Source organism: Lissotriton vulgaris, chromosome 6, assembly GCF_964263255.1.
Source record: "Lissotriton vulgaris chromosome 6, aLisVul1.2, whole genome shotgun sequence".
Lineage (NCBI taxonomy): Eukaryota > Metazoa > Chordata > Amphibia > Caudata > Salamandridae > Lissotriton > Lissotriton vulgaris.
Window position 1 is genome coordinate 1,165,150,295 of NC_141694.1, and position 23,338 is coordinate 1,165,173,632.

The 23,338-nt window shown below is 48.3% G+C and overlaps 1 protein-coding gene across 1 annotated transcript in view; it reads right to left on the reverse strand.

The window, feature by feature from the left end:
* WDR64 (WD repeat domain 64) overlaps nucleotides 1-23,338 on the reverse strand; it is a 2,246,160-nt gene that overhangs the window by 248,338 nt on the left and 1,974,484 nt on the right. Inside the window, exon 31 of the mRNA XM_086925751.1 lies at nucleotides 10,269-10,457. Coding sequence (XP_086781877.1) covers nucleotides 10,269-10,457 — 189 coding nt within the window. The remainder of the gene's footprint in view (nucleotides 1-10,268; nucleotides 10,458-23,338) is intronic.

Genomic DNA, 23,338 nt, shown 5'->3' on the forward strand with positions numbered 1-23,338 from the left:
TATATGCAGGCCTACACAAAAAGAGTTATACACACAATGGCCCTCCAGGGATCTAACGAAGCCAGGTCGGTATTGATCCCCTTGTATGATTAGTAACACAAAAGGTACGCCTGGCTGAGTATTGAGTGAAGGGAAAGAGGAAGAAGAAGAAAAAAGAAAGAGAAGTGATGTGATGTGATGTCGAAGAGAACAGGAAGGAGAAATCCTTTCAGCAAGAGAATCCTCACTCACCGTTAGGTGACATGATTCATCACATGGGTTCCCTCCTCACACCAAGGTGTGGGTTACAACTCCACGAGTGGAGGAGCTGAGGTGTTTTCTCTTAGATGAGTGATGGAAGAAGGTGAGTGGGGTACAGAGTGCAGAGAAGTGATAATAAAAGATTTCTCCATGGATCCACTAAATTGTCATTGGGTGGTCTTAAGGACAGAGGTTGAAAGAGAGGACTAGGGTTTAAACCAAATAATTCCTGATAGAGGTCAACATGTTTCTGCCTGAAATCGGTCCCCTAATGGGGATCCAGTGGCATTCTTCACAACCTAAAATATAGTGAGTAACTCTGCATGTGTGTGTGTGAGAAAAAATAATATTAAATATACTGGCCACCACAGGAACAGGGCGGTCAAGTAGTCAGTGACCCGTGTGCTTGAGGGGATCATCTGTCTATGAGTCAAAAACCTTGTCTCCATGTTCTATATATGTCTCCTGGTGCCCAGCTTTCTTAAGCACGGTGCACAGCAAATGGACGTCCCCGCAAGAGTATTTGGCTGACCGCCCTGTTCCTGTGGTAGCTTATCAAGCCACACCCCATCCTAAGCTAATGTTAAAGAATATAGTCATTTGTGCATTCTTGTACTAGACTAAAACATCATCCAATAAATTACCATCTATAGTCAAATGCTTATTGTGACTTTTCCTTGCCAGGAAGCTAGTACATAATGGAGCAAGCATGGTTTGTCCAATATGCCTCTAGGATAAAAGTTAATCTGAACCTAATTTTGCTAAAAATAACTTCTGAAATAAACTGAGTGATGCTGGGGTGGTGCTGAGTGATGCTGGGGTGGCGCTGAGTGATGCTGGGGTAGCTCTGAGTGATGCTGGAGTAGCGCTGAGTGATGCTGGGGTGGCACTGAGTGATGCTGGGGTGGCGCTGAGTGATGCTGGGTTGGCCCTGAGTGATGCTGGGGTAGCGCTGAGTGATGCTGGGGTGGCCCTGAGTGATGCTGGGGTAGCAGTGAGTGATGCTGAAGTGGCGCTGAGTGATGCTGGGGTAGCGCTGAGTGATGCTGGAGTGGCGCTGAGTGATGCTGGGGTAGAGCTGGGTGCTGCTGGGGTAGCCCTGAGTGATGCTGTGGTGGTGCTGAGTGATGCTGTGGTGGTGATGAGTGATGCTGTGGTGGCGCTGAGTGATGAGGTGGTGTTGCTGAGTGATGCTGTGGGTGGCGCTGAGTGATGCTGGGGTAGCGCTGAGTGATGCTGGGGTGGCATGAGTGGTGCTGTGGTGGTGCTGAGTGATGCTGTGGTGGTGCTGAGTGATGCTGTGGTGGTGCTGAGTGGTGCTGTGTTGGTGCTGAGTGATGCTGGAGTGGCGCTGAGTGATCTGGGGTGGTGCTGAGTGATGCTGATGTGGCGCAGAGTGATGTTGGTGTGGCGCTGTGTGATGCTGGGGTGGCGATGAGTGATGCTGGGGTGGCGCTGAGTGATGCTGGGGTAGCGCTGAGTGATGCTGGGGTAGCGCTGAGTGATGCTGGGGTAGCGCTGAGTGATGCTGGGGTGGCGCTGAGTGATGCTGGGGTTGTGCTGAGTGATGCTGGGGTGGCCCTGAGTGATGCTGGAGTGGCCCTGAGCGATGCTGGAGTGGCCCTGAGCGATGCTGGAGTGGCCCTGAGTGATGCTGGGGTAGCGCTGAGTGATGCTGGAGTAGCGCTGAGTGATGCTGGGGTGGCGCTCAGTGATGCTGGGGTAGGGCTGAGTGATGCTGGGGTAGCGCTGAGTGATGATGTGGTGGTGCTGAGTGATGCTGGGGTGGCGCGGAGTGAGGCTGGTGTGGCGCTGAGTGATGCTGGTGTGGCGCTGTGTGATGCTGGGGTAGCGATGAGTGATGCTGGGGTGGCGATGAGTGATGCTGGGGTGGCGCTGAGTGATGCTGGGGTAGCGCTGCGTGATGCTGGGGTAGCGCTGAGTGATGCTGGGGTGGCGCTGAGAGATGCTGGGGGGGTGCTGAGTGATGCAGGGGTGGTGCTGAGTGATGCTGGGGTGGCCCTGAGTGATGCTGGGGTGGCACTGAGTGATGCTGGAGTGGCCCTGAGTGATGCTGGGGTAGCGCTGAGTGATGCTGGGGTGGCGCTGAGTGATGCTGGTGCGGTGCTGAATGATGCTGGGGTAGCGCTGAGTGATATGGGTTGCGCTGAGAGATGCTGGGGTAGTGCTGAGTGATGCTGGGGTAGCGCTGAGTGATGCTGGGGTAGCACTGAGTGATGCTGGGGTGGCGCTGAGTGATGCTGGAGTGGCGCTGAGTGATGCTGGGGTAGCACCGAGTGATGCTGGCGTGGCGCTGAGTGATGCTGGGGTGGCCCTGAGTGATGCTGGGGTAGCGCTGAGTGATGCTGGAGTGGCGCTGAGTGATGCTGGGGTAGAGCTGAGTGATGCTGGGGTAGCGCTGAGTGATGATGTGGTGGTGCTGAGTGATGCTAGGGTGGTGCTAAGTGATTCTGGGGTGGTGCTGAGTGATGCTGGGGTGGTGCTGAGTGATGCTGTGGTGGCGCTGAGTGATGCTGTCGTGGTGCTGAGTGATGCTGTGGTGGTGCTGAGTGATGCTGAGTGATGCTGTGGTGGTGCTGAGTGATGCTGTGGTGGTGGTGAGTGATGCTGTGGTGGTGCTGAGTTATGCTGGGTTGGCGCTGAGTGATGCTGTGGTTGTGCTGAGTGATGCTGTGGTGGTGCTGAGTGGTGCTGTGGTGGCTCTGAGTGATCCTGTGGTGGCGCTGAGTGATAAGGTGGTGGCGCTGAGTGATGTTGTGGTGGCGCTGAGTGATGCTGGGGTGACGCTGAGTGATGCTGGGGTGGCATGAGTGATGCTGAGGTGGTACTGAGTGATGCTGGGGTGGCGATGAGTGATGCTGGAGTGGCGCTGAGTGATGCTGGGGTAGCGCTGAGTGATGCTGGGGTAGCGCTGAGTGATGCTGGGGTGGAGCTGAGTGATTCTGGGGTGGTGCTGAGTGATGGTGGGGTGGCCCTGAGTGATGCTGGGGTAGCACTGAGTGATGCTGGAGTGGCCCTGAGTGATGCTGGGGTAGCGCTGAGTGATGCTGGAGTGGCGCTGAGTGATGCTGGTGTGGCGCTGAGTGATGCTGGGATAGCGCTGAGTGATGCTGGGGTAGCGCTGCATGATGCTGGGGAGGCGCTGAGTGATGCTGGGGAGGCGCTGAATGATGCTGGGATGGCGCTGAGTGATGCTGGGGTGGCACCGAGTGATGCTGGGGTAGCACCGAGTGATGCCAGGGTAGCGCTGAGTGATGCTGGCGTGGCACTGAGTGATGCTGGGGTGGCCCTGAGTGATGCTGGGGTAGCGCTGAGTGATGCTGGAGTGGCGCTGAGTGATGATGTGGTGGTGCTGAGTAATGCTGGGGTGGCGCTGAGTGATGCTGGATTGGCGCTGAGTGATGCTGGGGTGGCGCTGAGTGATGCTGTGGTGGTGCTGAGTGATGCTGTGGTGGTGCTGAGTGATGCTTGGTTGGCGCTGAGTGATGCTGGGGGGCGCTGAGTGGTGCTGTGGTAGTGCTGAGTGATGCTGTAGTGGCGCTGAGTGATGATGTGGTGGTGCTGAGTGATGTGGTGGCGTTGAGTGATGCTGGGGTGGCCCTGAGTGATGCTGGGGTAGCACTGAGTGATGCTGGAGTGGCGCTAAGTGATGATGTGGTGGTGCTTAGTGATGCTGTGGTGGTGCTGAGGGGTGCTGTGGTGGTGCTGAGTGATAATGTGGTGGTGCTGAGTGATAATGTGGTGGTGCTGAGTGGTGCTGTGGTCGTGCGGAGTGGTGCTGTGGTGGTGCTGAGTGGTGCTGCTGAGTGATGATGTGGTGGTGCTGAGTGGTGCTGTGATGGTGCTGAGTGATAATGTGGTGGTGCTGAGTGATAATCGGGTGGTGCTGAGTGGTGCTGTGGTGGTGCTGAGTGGTGCTGTGGTGGTGCTGAGTGATGTTGTGGTGGTGCTGAGTGGTGCTGTGCTGTTGCTGAGTGATAATGTGGTGGTGCTAAGTGATAATGTGGTGGTGCTGAATGGTGCTTCAGAAGGCACCATAATCCCCTAATGACGGCAGTGCCAGACTCGACTCTACCGTCTGGATTATGTTGGCACTTTCGTCCTGCCCATTCACCGGCCATGAAAAGGCAGGCAAAAAGTGACTTTTGGGGCCCCTAGCAAGGCCCTCTTCCCCCCTGGCCCTCCACTATGGGGCCTTGGGGCACCTGTGATGCCCCTCTAAACATCCCTGCACTGTGTGGCAGGCACAGTGGGGTGCCTGCCACATGGTACAGGGGTGTTTCCAAAAATCCATTTTGCTATTTGCAAAATCCGACCATCCTATGGTCATTTTCAATTGCATCCAAATTGTGAGGTCGGAACTGCCGAACTATGGTCGGGCTGTTCCTGACCGCTATGGTGTTAGGTGGACGCAATTCCGCCCAACATCGTAATTAGGCCTAAAATGTTGAACTGCTGATAAGTTTAGCTCTGTTTGAGTTATCTGCAATAAATGTGGCAGTCAATTAGCAAGTTACAATACTCCCAAGGCAGGTATTTTAGGATATGTGCAGATTTAAACGGGAGGCGATAAAGAATGGGTCAAAAAACTTTTGATTTACCCATACGTTTGGCACTGTCTGATGGATGTGAGTGATATTTGGCAGACTTTTATCATGTGTCGTGTACTCTATGATTTCTCAATTTGATGGAAGCCACTAGATGGAGAATTTGATCAAGGTGAAAGATGGGTTCATCTTCTAATGAAGTTGCCATGTTTGATGAATCCACGCAAAGACTGCCAAGAGCTTACTGAATTTAGTTTAGTGCTGGGTACGGCAAGTTTTGAGCAGATCTTTTGGAAAGGTAAAAATAAATGTGAGGGCAATTAAAGTTTCATTCACAAATCCATTGGGTACTGTTCAATTAATCTCCATCTAATTTGGCAGCTAGAAATATAAGCCTGATGTAGGGCTAGTGAACTCTGGCACAGCCCCGCCAAAGGACATGTGAAGACTGAGTAGGGCAGCCATGGTGTGTTGGGCACGGAACTGACTGCACATAATCAAGTGCCAAAGGCTGTCAGCAGCATGTGTTGAGAATTAATTAAATTGTGAAAAACTGAGTGATGCTGGCGTGGCGCTGAGTGATGCTGGGGTATCGCTGAGTGATGTTGGAGTGGCACTGAGTGATGCTGGGGTAGCGCTGAGTGATGCTGGAGTGGCGCTGAGTGATGCTGGGGTAGAGCTGAGTGATGCTGGGGTAGCGCTGAGTGATGATGTGGTGGTGCTGAGTGATGCTAGGGTGGCGCTGAGTGATTCTGGGGTGGTGTTGAGTGATGCTGGGGTGGTGCTGAGTGATGCTGTGGTGGCGCTGAGTGATGCTGTGGTGGTGCTGAGTGACTCTGTGGTGGTGCTGAGTGATGCTGTGGTGGTGCTGAGTGATGCTGTGGTAGTGGTGAGTGATGCTGTGGTGGTGCTGAGTGATGCTGTGGTGTGCAGAGTGATGCTGTGGTGGTGCTGAGTGGTGCTGTGGTGGCTCTGAGTGATGCTGTGGTGGTGCTGAGTGGTGCTGTGGTGGCTCTGAGTGATGCTGTGGTGGCACTGAGTGATGAGGTGGTGGCACTGAGTGATAATGTGGTGGTGCTGAGTGGTGCTGTGGTAGTGCTGAGTTATAATGTGGTGGTGCTGAGTGTATATGTGGTGGTGCTGAGTGGTGCTGAGGTGGTGCCGAGTGATGCTGTGGTGGTGCTGAGTTATAATGTGATGGTGCTGAGTGTATATGTGGTGGTGCTGAGGTGGTGCAGAGTGATGCTGTGGTGGTGCTGAGTGGTGCTGGGGTGGCGCTGAGTGGTGCTGTGGTGGTGCTAAGTGGTGCTGTGGTGGTTCTGAGTGATAATGTGGTGGTGCTGAGTGATAATGTGGTGGTGCTGAGTGATGCTGGGGTAGCGCTGAGTGATGCTGGTGTACCGCTGAGTGATGATGTGGTGATGCTGAGTGATGCTGTGGTGGTGCTGAGTGATGCTGGGGTGACACTGAGTGATGTGGTGGTGACAGTGATGCTGTGGCGTTCAGTAATGTACCCAGAGAAAGCTTCTTTCTGCAATTTTCGGTGAAGTGTTAAGAGGAGACCTCATGCTCACAGGTTCGTACTTCACCACCAGGGGATTGTTTGTGTGTGTGTGTGTGTGGTTGTCTGGTGCATATCTGTAGTGTGAGTGTAGTATGTGTGCGGTGTAAATGTGTTGTTTATGTATGTGTGCACATAGTGTGATTCGTGTGGGGTGTGTGCAGTGTGCAATGTGTATATGTATGTGGTGTGTATGTCTGTTCACTATGGTGTGTGTGCCGATAGGTGGAGGATACTCTGGGGGAGGGAGTCATAGGTTGCAGAAACTGTTTTTTCCTTCTGTGTCTCGGGACGCGGTGCCAGGGAGAAGGCTGCAGGACGGCGGAGTTAAACTTCAACAAATTTGTGTGAGCAGTAACACTTGTCATACACCACTTAGAAATGAGGTGTGAAGCGCTACATAAAACCCGTAGAACATGCTGTGGAGCGACAGAGAATGGAGACGCCGAGGATTACTGAGACCACTACGAGATTTGTGAAAACTGGTGGCTCATATTGATTAAACATCCACTTTGTACCGATTTTATTTAATCATACGCACAAATGTATGGATTTAAAATTGACATCTCCAAATAGGTGGAGAAATCCCAAACCTAAGAGCATGCCGTCAACAGTGACATCTCAAGCAAACAACTGCATATGAAATTATGCTCAAGTCCCAAGTACCTGCCCCTTTGAAATGACGACTCCCGCAGCTGCGAAGTTAGGCAAATTATTAATGCTCGATAATTTCAGTCTACAAAACAAGAGATTGCATAAAAGATTGGTACAGGGCAGGTGCTGGCACACGATGTTCACGTCCAGGCGGGGCAGGTGAGGAGCAAAAGTGGACATTATAAGTGGACATTATCGGCTGCACGGAGAGGCGACAGGCAGAGGCCATGCACAATGGACATCAAAGGAAGGGTGGGAGGGGGAAAAACGCATTCTGATGTGCTTCTGAAGGGCTCAAGGAGCCCATTGGTGCGTCAGAAGGCACCATAATCCCCTAATGACGGCAGAGCCAGACTCAACTCTGCCGTCTGGATTATCATGGCACTTTCGCCCTGCCCTTTCACCCGACATGAAAAGGCAGGCAGAAAGTGACTTTTGGGGCCCCTAGCAAGGCCCCCTTCCCCCCTGGCCCTCCACTATGGGGCCTTGGGGCACCTGTGATGCCCCTCTAAACATCCCTGCACTGTGTAGCAGGCACAGTGGGGTGCCTGTCACATGGTGCAGGGGTGTTTCCATACATCCATTTTGCTATTTGCAAAATCCGACCGCCTATGGTCATTTGCAATTGCATCCAAATTGTGAGGTCGGAACTGCCGAACAATGGTTGGGCTGTTCCTGACCGCTATGGTGTTAGGTGGACGCAATTCCGCCCCACATCGTAATTAGGCCTAAAATGTTGAACTGCTGATAAGTTTAGCTCTGTTTGAGGAATCTGCAATAAATGTGGCAGTCAATTAGCAAGTTACAATACACCCAAGGCAGGTATTTTAGGATATGTGCAGATTAAAACGGGAGGCGATAAAGAATGGGTCAAAAAACATTTGATTTACCAATACGTTTGGCACTGTCTGATGGATGTGAGTGATATTTGGCAGACTTTTATCATGTGTCGTGTACTCTATGATTTCTCAATTTGATGGAGGCCACTAGATGGAGAATTTGATCAAGGTGAAATAAGTGTTCATCTTCTAATGAAGTTGCCATGTTTGATGAATCCACTCAAAGACTGCCAAGAGCTTACTGAATTTAGTTTAGTGCTGGGTACGGCAAGTTTTGAGCAGATCTTTTGGAAAGGTAAAGATAAATGTGAGGGAAATTAAAGTTTCATTCACAAATCCATTGGGTACTGTTCAATTAATCTCCATCTAATTTGGCAGCTAGAAATATAAGCCTGATGTAGGGCTAGTGAACTCTGGCACAGCCCCGCCAAAGGACATGCGAAGACTGAGTAGGGCAGCCATGGTGTGTTGGGCGCAGAACAGATTGCACATAATCAAATGCCAAAGGCTGTCAGCAGCATGTGTTGAGAATTAATTAAATTGTGAAAAACAGTGACATTGGCTGAAAAAACACAATCATAAACTGAGATATGTTTGAGGCACTTGTGTTTATGGCAACTATGACTCATGTCACTTGTTGTGTACTTTTGTAGCTTGGCGTGAATAGGATAGCATCATGCTAATTGTATGCCTAAAAACTCTGCTGGAAAAACAGACATTTGAGCTAAGAAGTATAAGAGTGTTGGTCGTGTTGCAGAGTGTTCCATGTAAAACAGCTGCTCTGCACCCAAATCTTGGGAAATGCTCAGAGTTCCCTACTTCCTTTTTAAGCATAATTTATGCGTCAATCATAGCATGTCAGCAAAGTCTAACATAGATAGTAATCACCCATTGACAGTAATGAATTACCATCTTAATTAACAAAATAATTTCTTTGCAAGCTGCTCTCAGGAGGATCACTGACAGTGCGGCACCTTTTAAGTGGCACACTGTCAGTGTGCCTCCTGAGGGCTTCTTTGCCTCTGCACCCACATTGGTAAAATGGCGCAGAGGAAAAGAGATCACAAAATGTACATGGGGCACAACCCCATGCAAATGAGGGAACGCCCCCTTGAAGATAGTGCTGGAGCTTTATGTGCGCCAGCGCTATTGGTATTACAGAAGGGGGCGCACACGCATCTGCGGCCCCTTCTGTAATACCAAAGGGCCCCGGGTGCCGGCAAACACTTGTTGCGCCCCGGGGCACTTTATGTAATACGGCCCATGATGTCATATGTGATGGAACCTGTAATAGAATCATTACAAGATGCAAAAATATTTGTATTATCAGTTGCAAGTTACAAACATTTTATTTAAAAGTTCTTTCATTGAGCAGTTCCATTGAAGACGCTGGAGAAGGCAGAAATAGTGGATAAAAGATATAACGTTGGGCACTTTTAGGTGCTTCTCTCAAAGGGTGGTGTGTGTGCTCTGTTCTGCCCCCTTGCAATCCCAACATTACAAAACCTTGTTCTCATTGTATTACACTCCAGCCAGGATTGCGAAATGGGGGGGTACTGAGGGTATTACTTGCCCCAGATGTAACTCCACTGAGGCAGATACTGTCCACATGTTTGCTACATGTCCTCAGGTATATACATTAATTAAGGATATTGAGTATTTTTTGGATAACTCACTAAGGATAAAGATAACCCTTACAGCAAGCTTAATTATGTTGGGAGTTGACGCGGAAAATGCTCTAATGGATCCAGGCGACGCAATGTTTTGTTTATGGTATCTGCTGTCTTTAGACTAATGTTAGCTAGAGTATGGCTAGATAAGAGTCTCCCATCCATGCAAACATGGTTATCAAATCTTATTTCTATACATAATCTAGAGAAACATATATATGCAAAAAAAGGTAGGATGGGGAGAGCTCGAGGTATTAAAATTTGGGGGCCCTTGGAGAAGTGGAGAACAGGAATAGGTTGATAGGATTTGTTGTGGATTTTCTGATTTTAAGAAAATGTTATAATACGTTACATTGTTGCAATGGCTTCCTTCTCTGGAGTTTATTTTGTATTGGTTTAAGGTTTCCTTTCATACTGTGAGATGAACAAATGTAAGAGAGAAATTTGTATATTCTTTTAAAATGTGTGCTTTGATTTTGAAGTATAAAATAAAAATATATTTAAAAAAAAAAAACAAAGGGTGGTGCGTGTGAGACAAGGTTGGTTACATGCTCTGCTAGAATTTTAGCCTGGGTGCTACAAATGCAAAAATATCCAAGTATTCACAACGTTACTTTGCCATGACTTATGCCTGTGTCTTTACTATGCTAAAATACTAATTCAGAACAACGGACTAAGACAAGCACATAGTTAAAATACAATGAGTAAATGAGTAATACTGTTTGCAAACACTTACGCTTCCTCGTTAAGGATAAGTGGAAATGCATAATTTTTTTTCTTAAGGTGAAGTTGGATCCCCTCCAGGGCTTTCCGGGGAAGTGCACTGACATCAAAAGGCAATATTAATTCAATGGGATCTGCTAGCTGATAAGCTCTATGTTGTCCTAAGTATCCTATGTAATGCCCATTTGTTGCATACCAGAGCCTGTAAATAAAATGTTTGAGATGTAATTATTGCTCTACAGTGTAGAATTATATATTATTTCCTATTTGTTTCAATATGACAGTTCATATTCAGCCTCTGGAGGATGAGTTGGCATTCAAAAGTTTCAGACAATGAAGCCATTCTCCTGCTCTGCCAATCCCTAAATAATGCACTCTATCTCTATACTGTCCATATACCACCTCGCCAAGCATATTATAAATAACTTATGGAATGCGAAACTCAACGCCTCACCCAGAAATACAATGGCTCATGAAATATATACAGAAACAAACTTGTTCTATACATTTTGGTACTATGCCACAGGTTCTCGCTAAAAAATCACAACTAACCTACTTACTATTAATCAACTATCAATTTACAAGGCATCGTGGCAAATCACAGAAAACACTCAAATGTCAAGTGTCTTGCCATGCCCCATTTACAGGCACATCGCTGAAGACCACACAAGCAGAGTACATTTAACAACATAAGTGGCTCACATGTGGTCATTGGTGCCTTTCATTGTACACACCTCACTAGCTGGAAGATTCACAGATTCCTTTCATATATAATAACTTGAATGAACATACCAGCCTCAACATTCACTTGGAATACTATGCACACTTACATTTCACTGCATATGCAAAATACTTTCCTGGGTCATAACATACTGAGGACATTCCTGTTACTACTGGGACTCCATATGGATATATAGACATAGAAAAGGAGTCCCAGTAGATGAGTCAGAGTCCAGTTGACTTACTGCACTGTGCAGGAGCACACATTGCCCTCCAGGTTTTCCGAGGTGACAGCAGCTTTGCCCTGAAGACAAAGGAGAGGGCCTGCAACAAACCAACCAGCATAGAACTGAGGAGATCCAACGGGATACAGAATCAAGACGGGTGCTGGGCAGTGGCGGCTCGCAACGCTAACGCTGTGAGGCGGGGAAGCAAACGGGGCAGGGCTGGGTGAGGGGGTAGTGGAGTCCAACATACGACAGCAAAGGTAAACATAAATAAATACCTGCCATCGTATGTCAGACTCTACTACCCCTCCACCCAGCCCCACCCTCCGCCTCCCCGCCCCACAGCAATACTGCTTAGAGCTGCCACTGACACTGGGGCACTCAAACAAGGCATCATGAGCCTGCAATTAGAGATGTGGATGAACCACCTGCACTGAATAAAAAGAGGAAACCTGCTGCTGGTCTACATCATGGTCCTTACCATTGCAATCAAAAGGTGTTTCCCAATCTTGGAGGACCATAAACAACTCGTCAAGGAATCGCCACAAGAAATATTTAGGGCAATGTACACTGCTGCTACAACAGGGAGTAGTGGTCCCTTTCAGGAATACTGTAGTACTCTCCAGTTGCATGACCATGCAAGCACACGCAAAAGAAGACAAGGTTTAACAGACATGTCACTTACCTCCATGGCTAACAAGTTTACGATTGTGAGTGTTGCAACAGAAGGTGCACAGGACATGGGACTGCCCAAGCTACTAGTAAGTGTCACATCGTGAGTTGGCTTGAAGGTGAAAGCCGGTGACACCTAGCTGCTCGGAGTACACATGTAGAAGTAGTTGGTTGAAGTGTCTCTACACAGAGACTCAGAGCTGGACAGGGCAGTTCAATGTCAATGATAGATTTATCCGGACTTGTGCTGTGAACAACTGTCCAGTAGACATTTCCACTAACACCTACTGCTATACTCACCCTTGGGCCTTATCACCACCAGCTAGCAGACACATAGCATAACAAATCTGCTCTAACTTATATACTATATGGGGATGCACTTTCGACATCTTTTCCTTCACCTTTGTGCGAGCCCTTAATGCCTTGCATATTCAGGTAATCTCACTTTTAGTGGGCATTGGCAACTATATAATGCCGCATATTCCTGCAGCATTCTTTCCCCCACCAATTCTTGGAGAGCATGAAGGAAACATGACCCACATCTACCTACACTCATGGCTTTCTGTATCTGTGATATTGTAGTCAATTCATAAACAACAACCTCTTCCCTGGAATACCTGTCCTCTTTTGTGGCATTTACTGACATAAACTCCCTCATGCCTGCTTCAGTTGAACTAATCCTTAGAGCAGCCCCCACCCACATTACACACACTTTAGATACTTCAATAGGTGCTGTATCCTGTGGATTGTGTATAATGGTGCAATTTATACATTACACCAAAATCTCTCTTAGGTCATATACCTAACACTCTTAATTTTAATGAATTAAAAAAAATAAAAAAAATAACTTGAAGCCAATCTTCTCATCACGCATTTGTCACAGGTTGTCCCTTTTGAAGTGATTGCAACGACATAAATCCATGAAGTTTGTTACTGGTTAGATAGGATAGTCTTCGTACCTTGACTTTTGAACATTATACCTGCTAATCAGTGTATGTAAATGCCTCTATTGGGATAAAGTACATTAAAATGTATTTTTTGTAAATGGAATAGAGCAGAATGAAACAACCATTTTCAGATTTCTCCATAAAACATTCTCATATGATTCTAATGCTGATCTTACACTTAACTTAGGAGTATATTCACAAGAACGTGTGATAACTACCGCAAGAGTAGCGTAACGCAACTTTCAACATTGCAGTCTATCACGGGTAAATAACCCTGTGTCAACGTGGAATTCACAATTCGGCGGTAGCATGCAATAGACACCAGATAACGTGTCAAATGTCTGTGTGAAAATCAAAGCCACGCCACAAAAATGCGATACATGAACGCTAAAAAACATGCGATGAGGCCAATCGTGGTACCACAAGTAGTGAAAACCAGCCACATGCCTGCAAATCCCACGCATCTGGCAGGACAATGCACCATAGAAACCACAGAAACAACACACCAGAAACAAGCTAAAGCACGTAGCAACATGGATGCACCCTGACCCAGCGTAGAGGCCAACTGGAACCCCACAACCCCCACAGACCACCAGCAAGGAACAACTGGGTCGGGGAAGGCCAAGGAGACGAGGGAGAGGAAGACGGGGTGCAGACCGCAGGAAAACAAGACCAGTGTCACAGAGGTGACAGAACACTACCAGCAACTGACCCACAAGCAGACCACCTGGAATGCAGTCGGAGTGCCAAGGAGGCCAATCGAGGTGGCCAATAGGTGCCGGCATGACGTGGCAACCTAAACAAGGCACAAACCCGCTGCCAACAGGAAGGCAGCAACGGCGGCAGGAGGTGGCAGTCCAGCGCCACAGGAGGAGCTGGAGGAAACCCAGGCCACAGTTATCAGTGTGGAGACGGTGCAAGGAGCAGGGAGTACAGACACAGCTCGAGAGGACCTGACACAACATCCACAGGGAGGGCAACGGACAGGGACTAGGGGGACGGCGGAGATGGGCACAATGGCACACATGCACAACGAGGTGTTACACACTGCACACCCACGATTACCCAGGATCATGTCCCAGATCCCCCTGGCACACTGCAGCACACACACATAGCAAGAACAGCACACCCAGATCGACAAAAACATGGTACAATGCGCATAGTGACACTGCAGAACAGAGAACACAACTGGCTCTGCACACGCACAGAAACTACATCTGACAGAGCCCAAAACTGTGAAAAGGAAATGTACGCTTACGACCTCACATCCATAATGTAGTCCAAATATACACTGTCCCGCAGAAGAATCCAGCACCTCCCAAACAGTCACAATGTACATTGCCATACAGTCTGCATGCAAACCAGCACAATACGCCAATATTCATGTAAACACAATGTCAACATGCATCTCCCCTTCACATTGCGGAGGGACACACAACACCTTCGGCAGAGAACAGAATACAACTCATCTGTGATGACGGAGAGGACCACCACACCGTCAACTTCGATGCCCTACAACAGCCCATGGATATCCCACGCAACCCCCACCAGGACCCAGCCAGCCAGAAGAGAACACCGAGCCTGCAACAGACCACACAGCAGGAAGCACCCGCAAGCACAGCTGGCTCACAACACTTCACCCACCCACACATGGCACACCAATGCCAAGTGTCAGCATGCCAAAACAAGGTGGCCCAACAGGTGTGGGTGAGGGCCGAACCCATGGAATGCGAACTAGAACACATACGTAGGTTTCTATCACCCTGCAGGGACCACCGACACCCCACTAAGGAGACCCACACTGCCATAGAGTGACATGCAGATGCACATTTACAGTACAGAACCACGCCCAGGGGCGCTTAAATAGCAGTCACACACCCATGTTGGCTTTGCATACGATGGCCCTGGCCACTCCCCTTACGAATTGAGTGGATGACGGCAAAGCTACATGTCCAAGCTACAACCCGCTGTCTGCGGTGACATGTCTGCATCTGATGTACACAGCACAATGTAATGTCGTAGGGCCCAGGGCCCTCATGCATACAACAAGACCACAGGGGCACACGCATATATCATGTTGAACTGGCTATGGGCACATGCGCCCAGCCCTTTTATTGGCATGGCCACATGTACAGTGATGCCTGCGCTGGATGTGTGTGGGGTGAGTGTATACCAATTTGCACGGAATGTCTGGTGCTGGCAACCACTAGAAAATTGGACACCAGTGCAATGGAAACAGAAAACACATGCATAACAGAGTCAACTGCTGAGCAACATGGAGTGAGCCGGAGAAAGTCCAGAGGATAGCCAACATGCAAATAGAAGTGTCCGTGAGTTGCAGTGCACTGGGGTTGGGACACAAGTGATGAGCACGCTCATGTGAAGAAAAAGTCTTGGATTGTGTCCCTTCGATATACATTTCTGATGCAGATGCAGTGGGGTGTGTTAGACCTGCATCATCTTCCCCATCAACGTCTCAGGGCCCCCACACTGTTTGAGGTGACATAGCTGCGCAACTGCTCGACAGCACAAAACTCAATCAGCAACGGACAGTGGCCTGCAGTGCACTGAGTCACTGGCACCTGGAGTGCTGAGAAGGGTATCAGGCCGATGATGGCATCCACAACAGGTCTGAGCAACTCCGTAAGTCTGTCAGGACCACCGTTTCGACTCTGGCAGATGGCAGTTGGAGGTGGTCCTTGCGGTGGTGGCGTGTGCCTCCTGCAGTGATGAGACATCCAGGCCGGTCAGGACTCGATTTGGTGTGTGAGCCTTGGTGGCACGCAGTTGGGCCTGGAGGCTGCATACAGTGCAGGGGCACAGAGAAATGGCGTTGATGACCCCAAGTCCAATGCTTCAGGGGCCATCCAACATCTCAGAAGAAGGGGTCCCGGACCGGACCAGCACAGAGTTAGTGGCCCCAGATGCACTGTGGCTGGCACAGGCACCCAGCCATGGGATGGTGACTTGTGGTGCAGTCAGATGGGCCATGAGACCTTAGCGGGTCCTCCTCAATGTCTGAGGTGTATGTTGCAGAGGGTTGCGGAAGACAGTATAAGGTGTCCTCCAGGGCATGATGCAGAAGGTCTGATGTTATCCAGAAGCAGAAAATGGAGGAGTTGAAAGTGCAGGCCTCGTTTTCACCACCAAATCGATATCAGCTACATGAGGATGAAAACTAGCCCCTAGTCAATAGACTCAGATGCCACCAATGTACGACTAGTGAGTGTCCTTGAATGTCGGTGAACAGACTTAGTGGCTCCGGTGCTGATAGAGAATGCGGTCTGCAATGATGCCTGTACACTGATATGAACTGCGCCATCACAAAATCAAAACTCATTGACCTACCGGACCACAGTATAGGCCAGAGGCAGCGGTCAGCATCGGCCATTCACTGAGTGTCGCTGGCTTAGGTTGGTGGCCCCACCGGCTTGCATAGATAAGGTTCAGTGGCACCACTTGTTCAGTCACCTCTGTGACTGTCACCCGGGTTTCGTCCGGACTGAGCTCCATCTTCCTCTTACTCCTCTCCGTGCGACCACTGGTGTGGACTCTGCCATTCGTGTTTCACAATTAGGTGCTGGATGTGAGACCTACAGGTCCACAGGGTAGTCCTGGTCTCTCATCCATGTGTCGCCGGCTGGCGTTGAACGGGGCTACTGGCACCATGTGTATCCAGCTGGCATTGAACAGGGTTACTGGCACCACGTGTAGCTGGCTGGCATTGAACAGGGTTAGTGGCATCACGTGTAGCGGGCTGGCTTTGAACAGGGTTACTGGCACCACCTGTAGCCGGCTGGAATTGAACAGGGTTAGTGCCACCACGTGTAGCCGGCTGACATTGAACAGGGTTAGTAGAACCACGTGTAGCCGGCTGGCATTGAACAGGGTTACTGGCACCATGTGTAGCCGGCTGGCGTTGAACAGGGTTAGTGGCACCATGTGTTGCAAGATGCCCATATGGAACCATGCCTTACTGATTGGGGAGTCTGGTGCTGTGGCTGCTGGCCCGGATTTGGGGTCACTGCCATTCGGACCCAGGACACAGTTTCACATATGGGACCTACTGGGCTGAAGAGGACACTGGTGTAGTATGTGAATGAGGAAGGAGTAATGTGGGCAGCGATGGTCTGAGAGACTGGAAGGGTCGCGGGCCTCGGGCTTAGAGCTTGGACAGGCATGTGGTAGGCCCTCCTTGACACACGCCGGTGTTGGCAGGTGATCAGTGTGGCCTGGCTGCGCAGGGGCGGGCCTGACGGGTTCGTGGTCCAGCGGGCCGGGGTACCCAGGCACTCCGGATCGCTGGCAACTCCCCTCACAAGGACGGCGTCGGCCTCATGGAGGGGTGAGAGGCGCCGCCCTGGCAGAGACGTTGGACTTTCCGGAAGAGGACCACACCAAGGGCTATGTGCTTTTTATTCACACCCCCATGCTGACCTGGCGTACGCCGGGCCATCCCACTCTGCTCACACTTAGGGGGGACGTAACAGGCAACATTTCTGCGAGGTCCCCCACTGACTGGGGTGACATGGTTGCGTTCACTGTCCACTACACTCCATACACCAGAGGTGTATGTCACTGTGGATATGGGTATGTTCTGCATACTGTGTTCTGTCCAGCACATCTCCGCCACTCCTGGCATTGTGCACTTTCCCAATCATGGTTCTACTGCATCCTTCACACATGCCTGGTTGCCACCTCTCCCCACATTGTGTGGCTGAGGTGCCATGCCATTGATGGCTCATGTTCACGGCTTGCCCAGGTTACCATTGTAAGTTGTTCTTTCGTGTCTGGTGGGTGGGCATGTTGTTGTGCATGTTGGTTGTGATTTTGTGACGTGTACATTGCCAGAGTTGTGAATTGCATGGTTGTGGAGTTGAGGTGAGTGGGGTGTTAATTTGGAACTTGCCAAGGGGCTGTGCATTTCCCTTGGTGCCATCCTGGGAATGCTGGTTACTGATGGACTGCCGGAGGATGAAGGAATCCTGCACACTGGCTGTGTATTTGGTGGCGACATTGATGAAGGTCCCACAGTGTTCTGATGTTGCCTGCACATTGATGTGTGACGTGTGCTTCCTGTTGCAGTGATTGTGTGCTGTGTCACCAGGGGGCACAGGTAGGACATGTGTGCTGTGGATTGCCCCCAACACGTGTGTGCATCCGGCTATGGTGTATGGTCCAAGCTTGCAAGCTTGGTCTCCAGAGGATCCTGCACATTGTGTTGGACGTATGGGGACTGGGGTGCCAGGGTGATGTCCAGGACAGGTGTGGGGGACTTTTATGTGGCTGGCTGTGAGACTCCTCTGACTCTGGCGGATGTTGGTTGGGGTGTGCCAAGGGCCAACAGGTGCGGCGTGGGATGTTGATTGTCTGCTGTGTTTCTGCCGTAGGCCTGTTAGGCGATTATGGTCAGGATGCTTAGGATGGCTGTCCCTTTCAGCCAGCAGTGGACAGTGACATTGTCAAATGTTGGGTCTTTGAGGCAGGTGCGTTTCCTGGGGGGGCGCTGTCTTTGTCTGCGCTTCCTCTGTGGCGGTCAGGGGGGTGTTCCAGGTGGGGGTAGGGGTCCTGGGGTGGTGGCGGTAGGTGTTGTGGCCCTCTTGGGTGTTGGGGCTGCATGATGAGTGGCTCCGTGGGTAAACAGACATAATATCGAGTCCAAAATATCGATTGGACAAAATATCGAGTAAAAAATATAGACTGGACAAAATATAGACTAGACAAAATATAGACAACAAAAATATCGACTAATATCGACTAGAATAGCCAAAATATTGAATCAAAAATATAGACTAGACATAATATAGACTAGAAAAAATATAGACAACAAAAATATCGAAAATAAGGTAAGTTAATAATATTTAATAATATTTGAGTATTATAAATCTGTAGCGGGTTGTGGGTTTATAGGGGAATAGGGTGGGAAGTAATTTAATTATAAATAATTAATTATGTAAATTTAATGTAATTGTTACTTAAATAATAATTGGTAATTAATTAAAATATAATAGTTAATTAATTAAAAATGATTAATTGATAAATAAATAATTTTTAGTAATTTATTTTCTGTAGCGGGTTGTGTGTTTATAGGGCAATAGGGTGGGAAGTAATTTAAATATAATTAATTAATTATGTAAATTTAATCTAATTGTTAATTAAATAATAATTGGTAAATAATTAAAATATAATTGGTAATTAATTTAAAATAAATAATTGATAAATAATTAATGTTTTTAATTTATTTTCTGTAGCGGGTTGTGTGTTTATAGGGTTCAGGGTCAGTTTTCAGTTTTTGGGTAAAGGGGTATTTTTAGGGTTCAGGGTCAGTTTTCAGTTTTTGGGTAAAGGGGTATTTTTAGGGTTCAGGGTCAGTTTTCAGTTTTTGGGTAAAGGGGTATTTTTAGGGTTCAGGGTCAGTTTTCAGTTTTTGGGTAAAGGGGTATTTTTAGGGTTCAGGGTCAGTTTTGGGTTTTTTGGTAAAGGGGTATTTTTAGGGTTCAGGGTCAGTTTTGGGTTTTTGGGGTACAGGGATATTTTTAGGGTTCAGGGTCAGTTTTGGGTTTTTGGGGTACAGGCGTACGCTTTCTCTACTGTAGCACCCACTGGAGTGGGAATAGTAATTTTTACCCCTACGCTATCCAACGATCTCTGTAATGTAGCACCCACTGGAGTGGTTACATTAAATTTAAACCTTTTGCTATGCCACAGTAAATATATTCTATATGTTTTATTAATAACATGTATTTATATATATATGTATTATTATTATTAATTTTTAAATTTACATTAATTATGTAATAATGTTACATTTATTTAATAATTTTAACAATGTTTATATTAAATATATGTAATATTATAACAGTTTTAACTTATTTTAAAGACATAAAAAAATCGATATTTTGACAGTCTATATTTTTAACACTCGATATTTTAAAGTCGATATTTTTGTACTTACCTTAGTGAAGATAGAAAGTCAATATTATGTCCCTCGATATTTTGTCATCGATATTTTGGGAACTCGATATTTTGGTAGTAGATATTATTTCAGTGATCCGGCTCCGTGGCATCTGTTGCCCTTTTGATGTCGCCCTGGGCTCCCTTTTGTGGTGCAGGCTGCCGTCCGACTTTACACCAGGTCAGAGCAGGTGGTAATTTCTGCTGCTAACGCACCTGATTGACTGTTTAGTGTTCTGATCGCCGATCTGGCTGGTCGTTGAGAATGTTGAGGTGTGGTGTTGTTTTTGCACGGGTACGCCTACTCTGCATCTCATTAGCGATAGTTGCGTGGGTCCTCTGTGGTATGGATTGACAAGATGACTATAATTTTACATCTTTATGTTTAGGAATTTGTGTTATAGAGAGCAGAGGATTCATCCATTTTTAAATATATAATTACCTCCATGTGTGGGTCAGAAAGTATTAGACGAACTAACATTGAGCAATATATTAATGAGCCATGTGGTACAGGCAAATATAATGCATCACAGTAATTGAACATTAAGGTGTCTCTGTTATTGGATAGATGATATAGCCTAGAGTAGAGAGTTTAATGAATCAGACATTGTACTAACCTGAATGTATATGTAATTTTTGGATTATAAAATAGTCACAACCGCCAGGGAAAAGCATTTTTATCGAACTATGAAATGAGAAAAATCCTAGTTTTACAACTAAAGCTTTGAATGGAAGATTTCACTGTTATGGGCGTCTTCACTTCAAGGAAAGTTTTTGGTTGGATTTTGTCATGGCACCTTGGCCGTGGAAGACTGCACCATTACTAGAAAAGTAAGGTTGGCTGCAGGGGCTTGGAACTGTGTCAGCTTCAGAACAGCACAATGAATATTTAATTTCGAAATCGGATTTGCAATCTGTGGGCCCACTGGGGCAGTGTACATTTTAAATGAAAGGACAGAAAAGACACAGAACTCACTGGAATCTGCACAAACACGTACTACAACTCCCAGCATGCAGAACAAATTAAGCTCACCTGTAAGGCCCAGCAAAGGGCAGTTTTCATTAGCATGCAGAAAGGAGAAAATGCGTGAGAGTGCTTCTGTGGACTGACAGTTAATGCATATGATTAAGGGGCAGGAGCCCCAAAACATGTCAGGCAAGGTAAAGAAAGCCTTTGGAATGCAAGTGCTGGTTTTACAAATAAAGCTTAGAATGGAAGATTTCAATGCTGTTGGCATCTTCGCTTCAGGGCAAGTTTTTAGTTGGAGATATATATATATTCACTGAAAAAAACATAGGTTTCAGGCAAGTTATAGTTAGGAATTAGCATTTAAAAAACCTTAGAAATTCACTGAAAACCCATAGGTTTCAGGGGCGTTATAGTTAGTTGCACATTTCACTCGTACAAAACCATAGAAATTCCCCCATTATAGTTAGTTCAGCTAACTATAACTCGCGCGCCCGCAATGCAGTGCCGATGACATCACTCATGATATCACTGATGACATCTCAAATGACATCACTGATGACATCACTGGTGACATCATCCAGTGAATGTGTGTTTTTATGAAAGCTAAATATGTTTTATATATGTATATCTCAAGGTCGATGGAAAAATATATGGGTATTTAAGGGTCTAAATGGATGATTTTTTGATTTTGTAAAATTCATTGTATAATTGACTAATTAAGTGTATCTAAGTGAATACATGGGTTAGCAAGTAATGTTTAAATATGTAAATATCTGTATCAGTCTCTCCCTTTGTGTGTAAGTGGCTGCATGGGTTGGTGAGTAGCTACATGAGTGTCTATATGGGTTATTAGTTGTTTTTTTTGAGTATCAGTATGAGTGTCTGAGGGGGGCGTGACTAAGCCAGCAATGGCGGCAGAAGTGCTGAGGTAGAGCTCCGCCAAGGGCTTCCCATCCTGACTGCACTTATTCAACCATATATCTCCGTGATAGGTGGAAACCAACGCTGGGGCACCCACAACCCTGATGCAGGTCCGAGGTGAACCCTGCCTGTATTGATGACAGTGCACTGTGCCTGAACCCTCGGCTGTGTGAAGGACCGGGTGTACTTCAGCGAGGACTGAGGAGGACAATCTAAGGAAGATTTAGGCTGAGATCTGCCTACAAGGACCAACTGGTGTGGCGTACTGGGCTCGTGGGGACGTTTCTGCCAAGGATCGGAGCCCCACTGCGGTGCAGTGAGTGCATGAGGTGTTAGTCAACTGATGGGTTTCATCAAGGCCATGCAAAGCTGTCACCCCTGCAATTGAGCCTTGCGTGGCTGGCAGCATTGGAGGCTGTGCCGCGCTGTGACCGCGCGGAGACCGCTCTGCCTGTGAGACATTCCCTGGACCCTGCCGCTGTGTACCTGAGGCCCTCATTAACGGGACCGCACAGTGCTGATTGTGGATGCAGCCTTGATTGATGCACATTTTGCGCGATTGCCCCGGACCTCCGCTAAGGCTGCTCGGGGAGGAGGTGCCGGGAGCAGGAGAGGTGGCAACTGGCGGCCGCCTTGGGGGTGGCGCATTGCGGGATTAAGCTGCCAGGAGAGGTGCACAGGGAATTAAGCTTCCGTAGTCACCCCGCCGAGCCAGACACTCACGGCCCTGTAGTGAGGCAAATCACTACTAGATGCAGCCCGGTCATTCCTGGATGCAGGGCAGCGCACCCAGCAGGGCACTCACACTGGTGATGCCTAGCACTGCACAAGCACTGGTGGCTGACGCTGAAGTTGGCCTGGGCCCCCTCTGGATGAGCTCTCATAATAGAGCCATGTCATTGAGTGGGGGATGTTGAAATTGTGGAGCCTTGGTATACTTGGAGCCTGCGCGATCTCCCCTGTGGCCCAGTGCTGGGTCCATTGATGCACATGCTGCACAGAGGCTGCGAGGTGGGTGCTAGTACTTGTGAAGGGTCTTGGAGACAGCTGCGCACCTAATGGTGCCCCTGCAACCTATGCAGCAACCGCAGCGACGAGACTCACATGCACCTATCGGCCTGCAAGACCTAGAGCCCTTCTGGCATTGGAGTAGTGCCCATATTCTGGCCCCTGCTGTATGGTCCTGAAATAAATCCTGTCATTGGAAGACCGCCTCCCCCATGGCATGATCCTGTCGGAGTACTGGTCTTTTGTCTTTTTCCTGCATGGCAGTGGAATAGACATGGGGCCGCAGGAGTAGCTGCTCTACATGTCCCAACTGGAAGTGTTTTCTGAGCAGTGGCGGGAGTACCTTTCTTTCTAACGTCAGCTGTGTAGGATATTGGGCAGGGAAGCGTTGGCTTCAGAACAGTGTCACCCCTAGATCGATGTCACGGGTAGGCTACCCACCATACCCATGCCGGACGCAGCAGCCCCACCTCCGCAAACACGAGCCAAGATGAAAAAAATGGCGGGAGCGGAATCGCAAGCCAACATGTCTGGCAAACTATAAGCGGTCTTGGCCGCAGTGGAGAAGCTGGGGGAAACTCTGAATCACACCCGCATCGCCCTGGAAAGCAAGATCAACAAAGCAGTTATAGACCTGACGCTGCTGCATTCTGATCATTGGAAA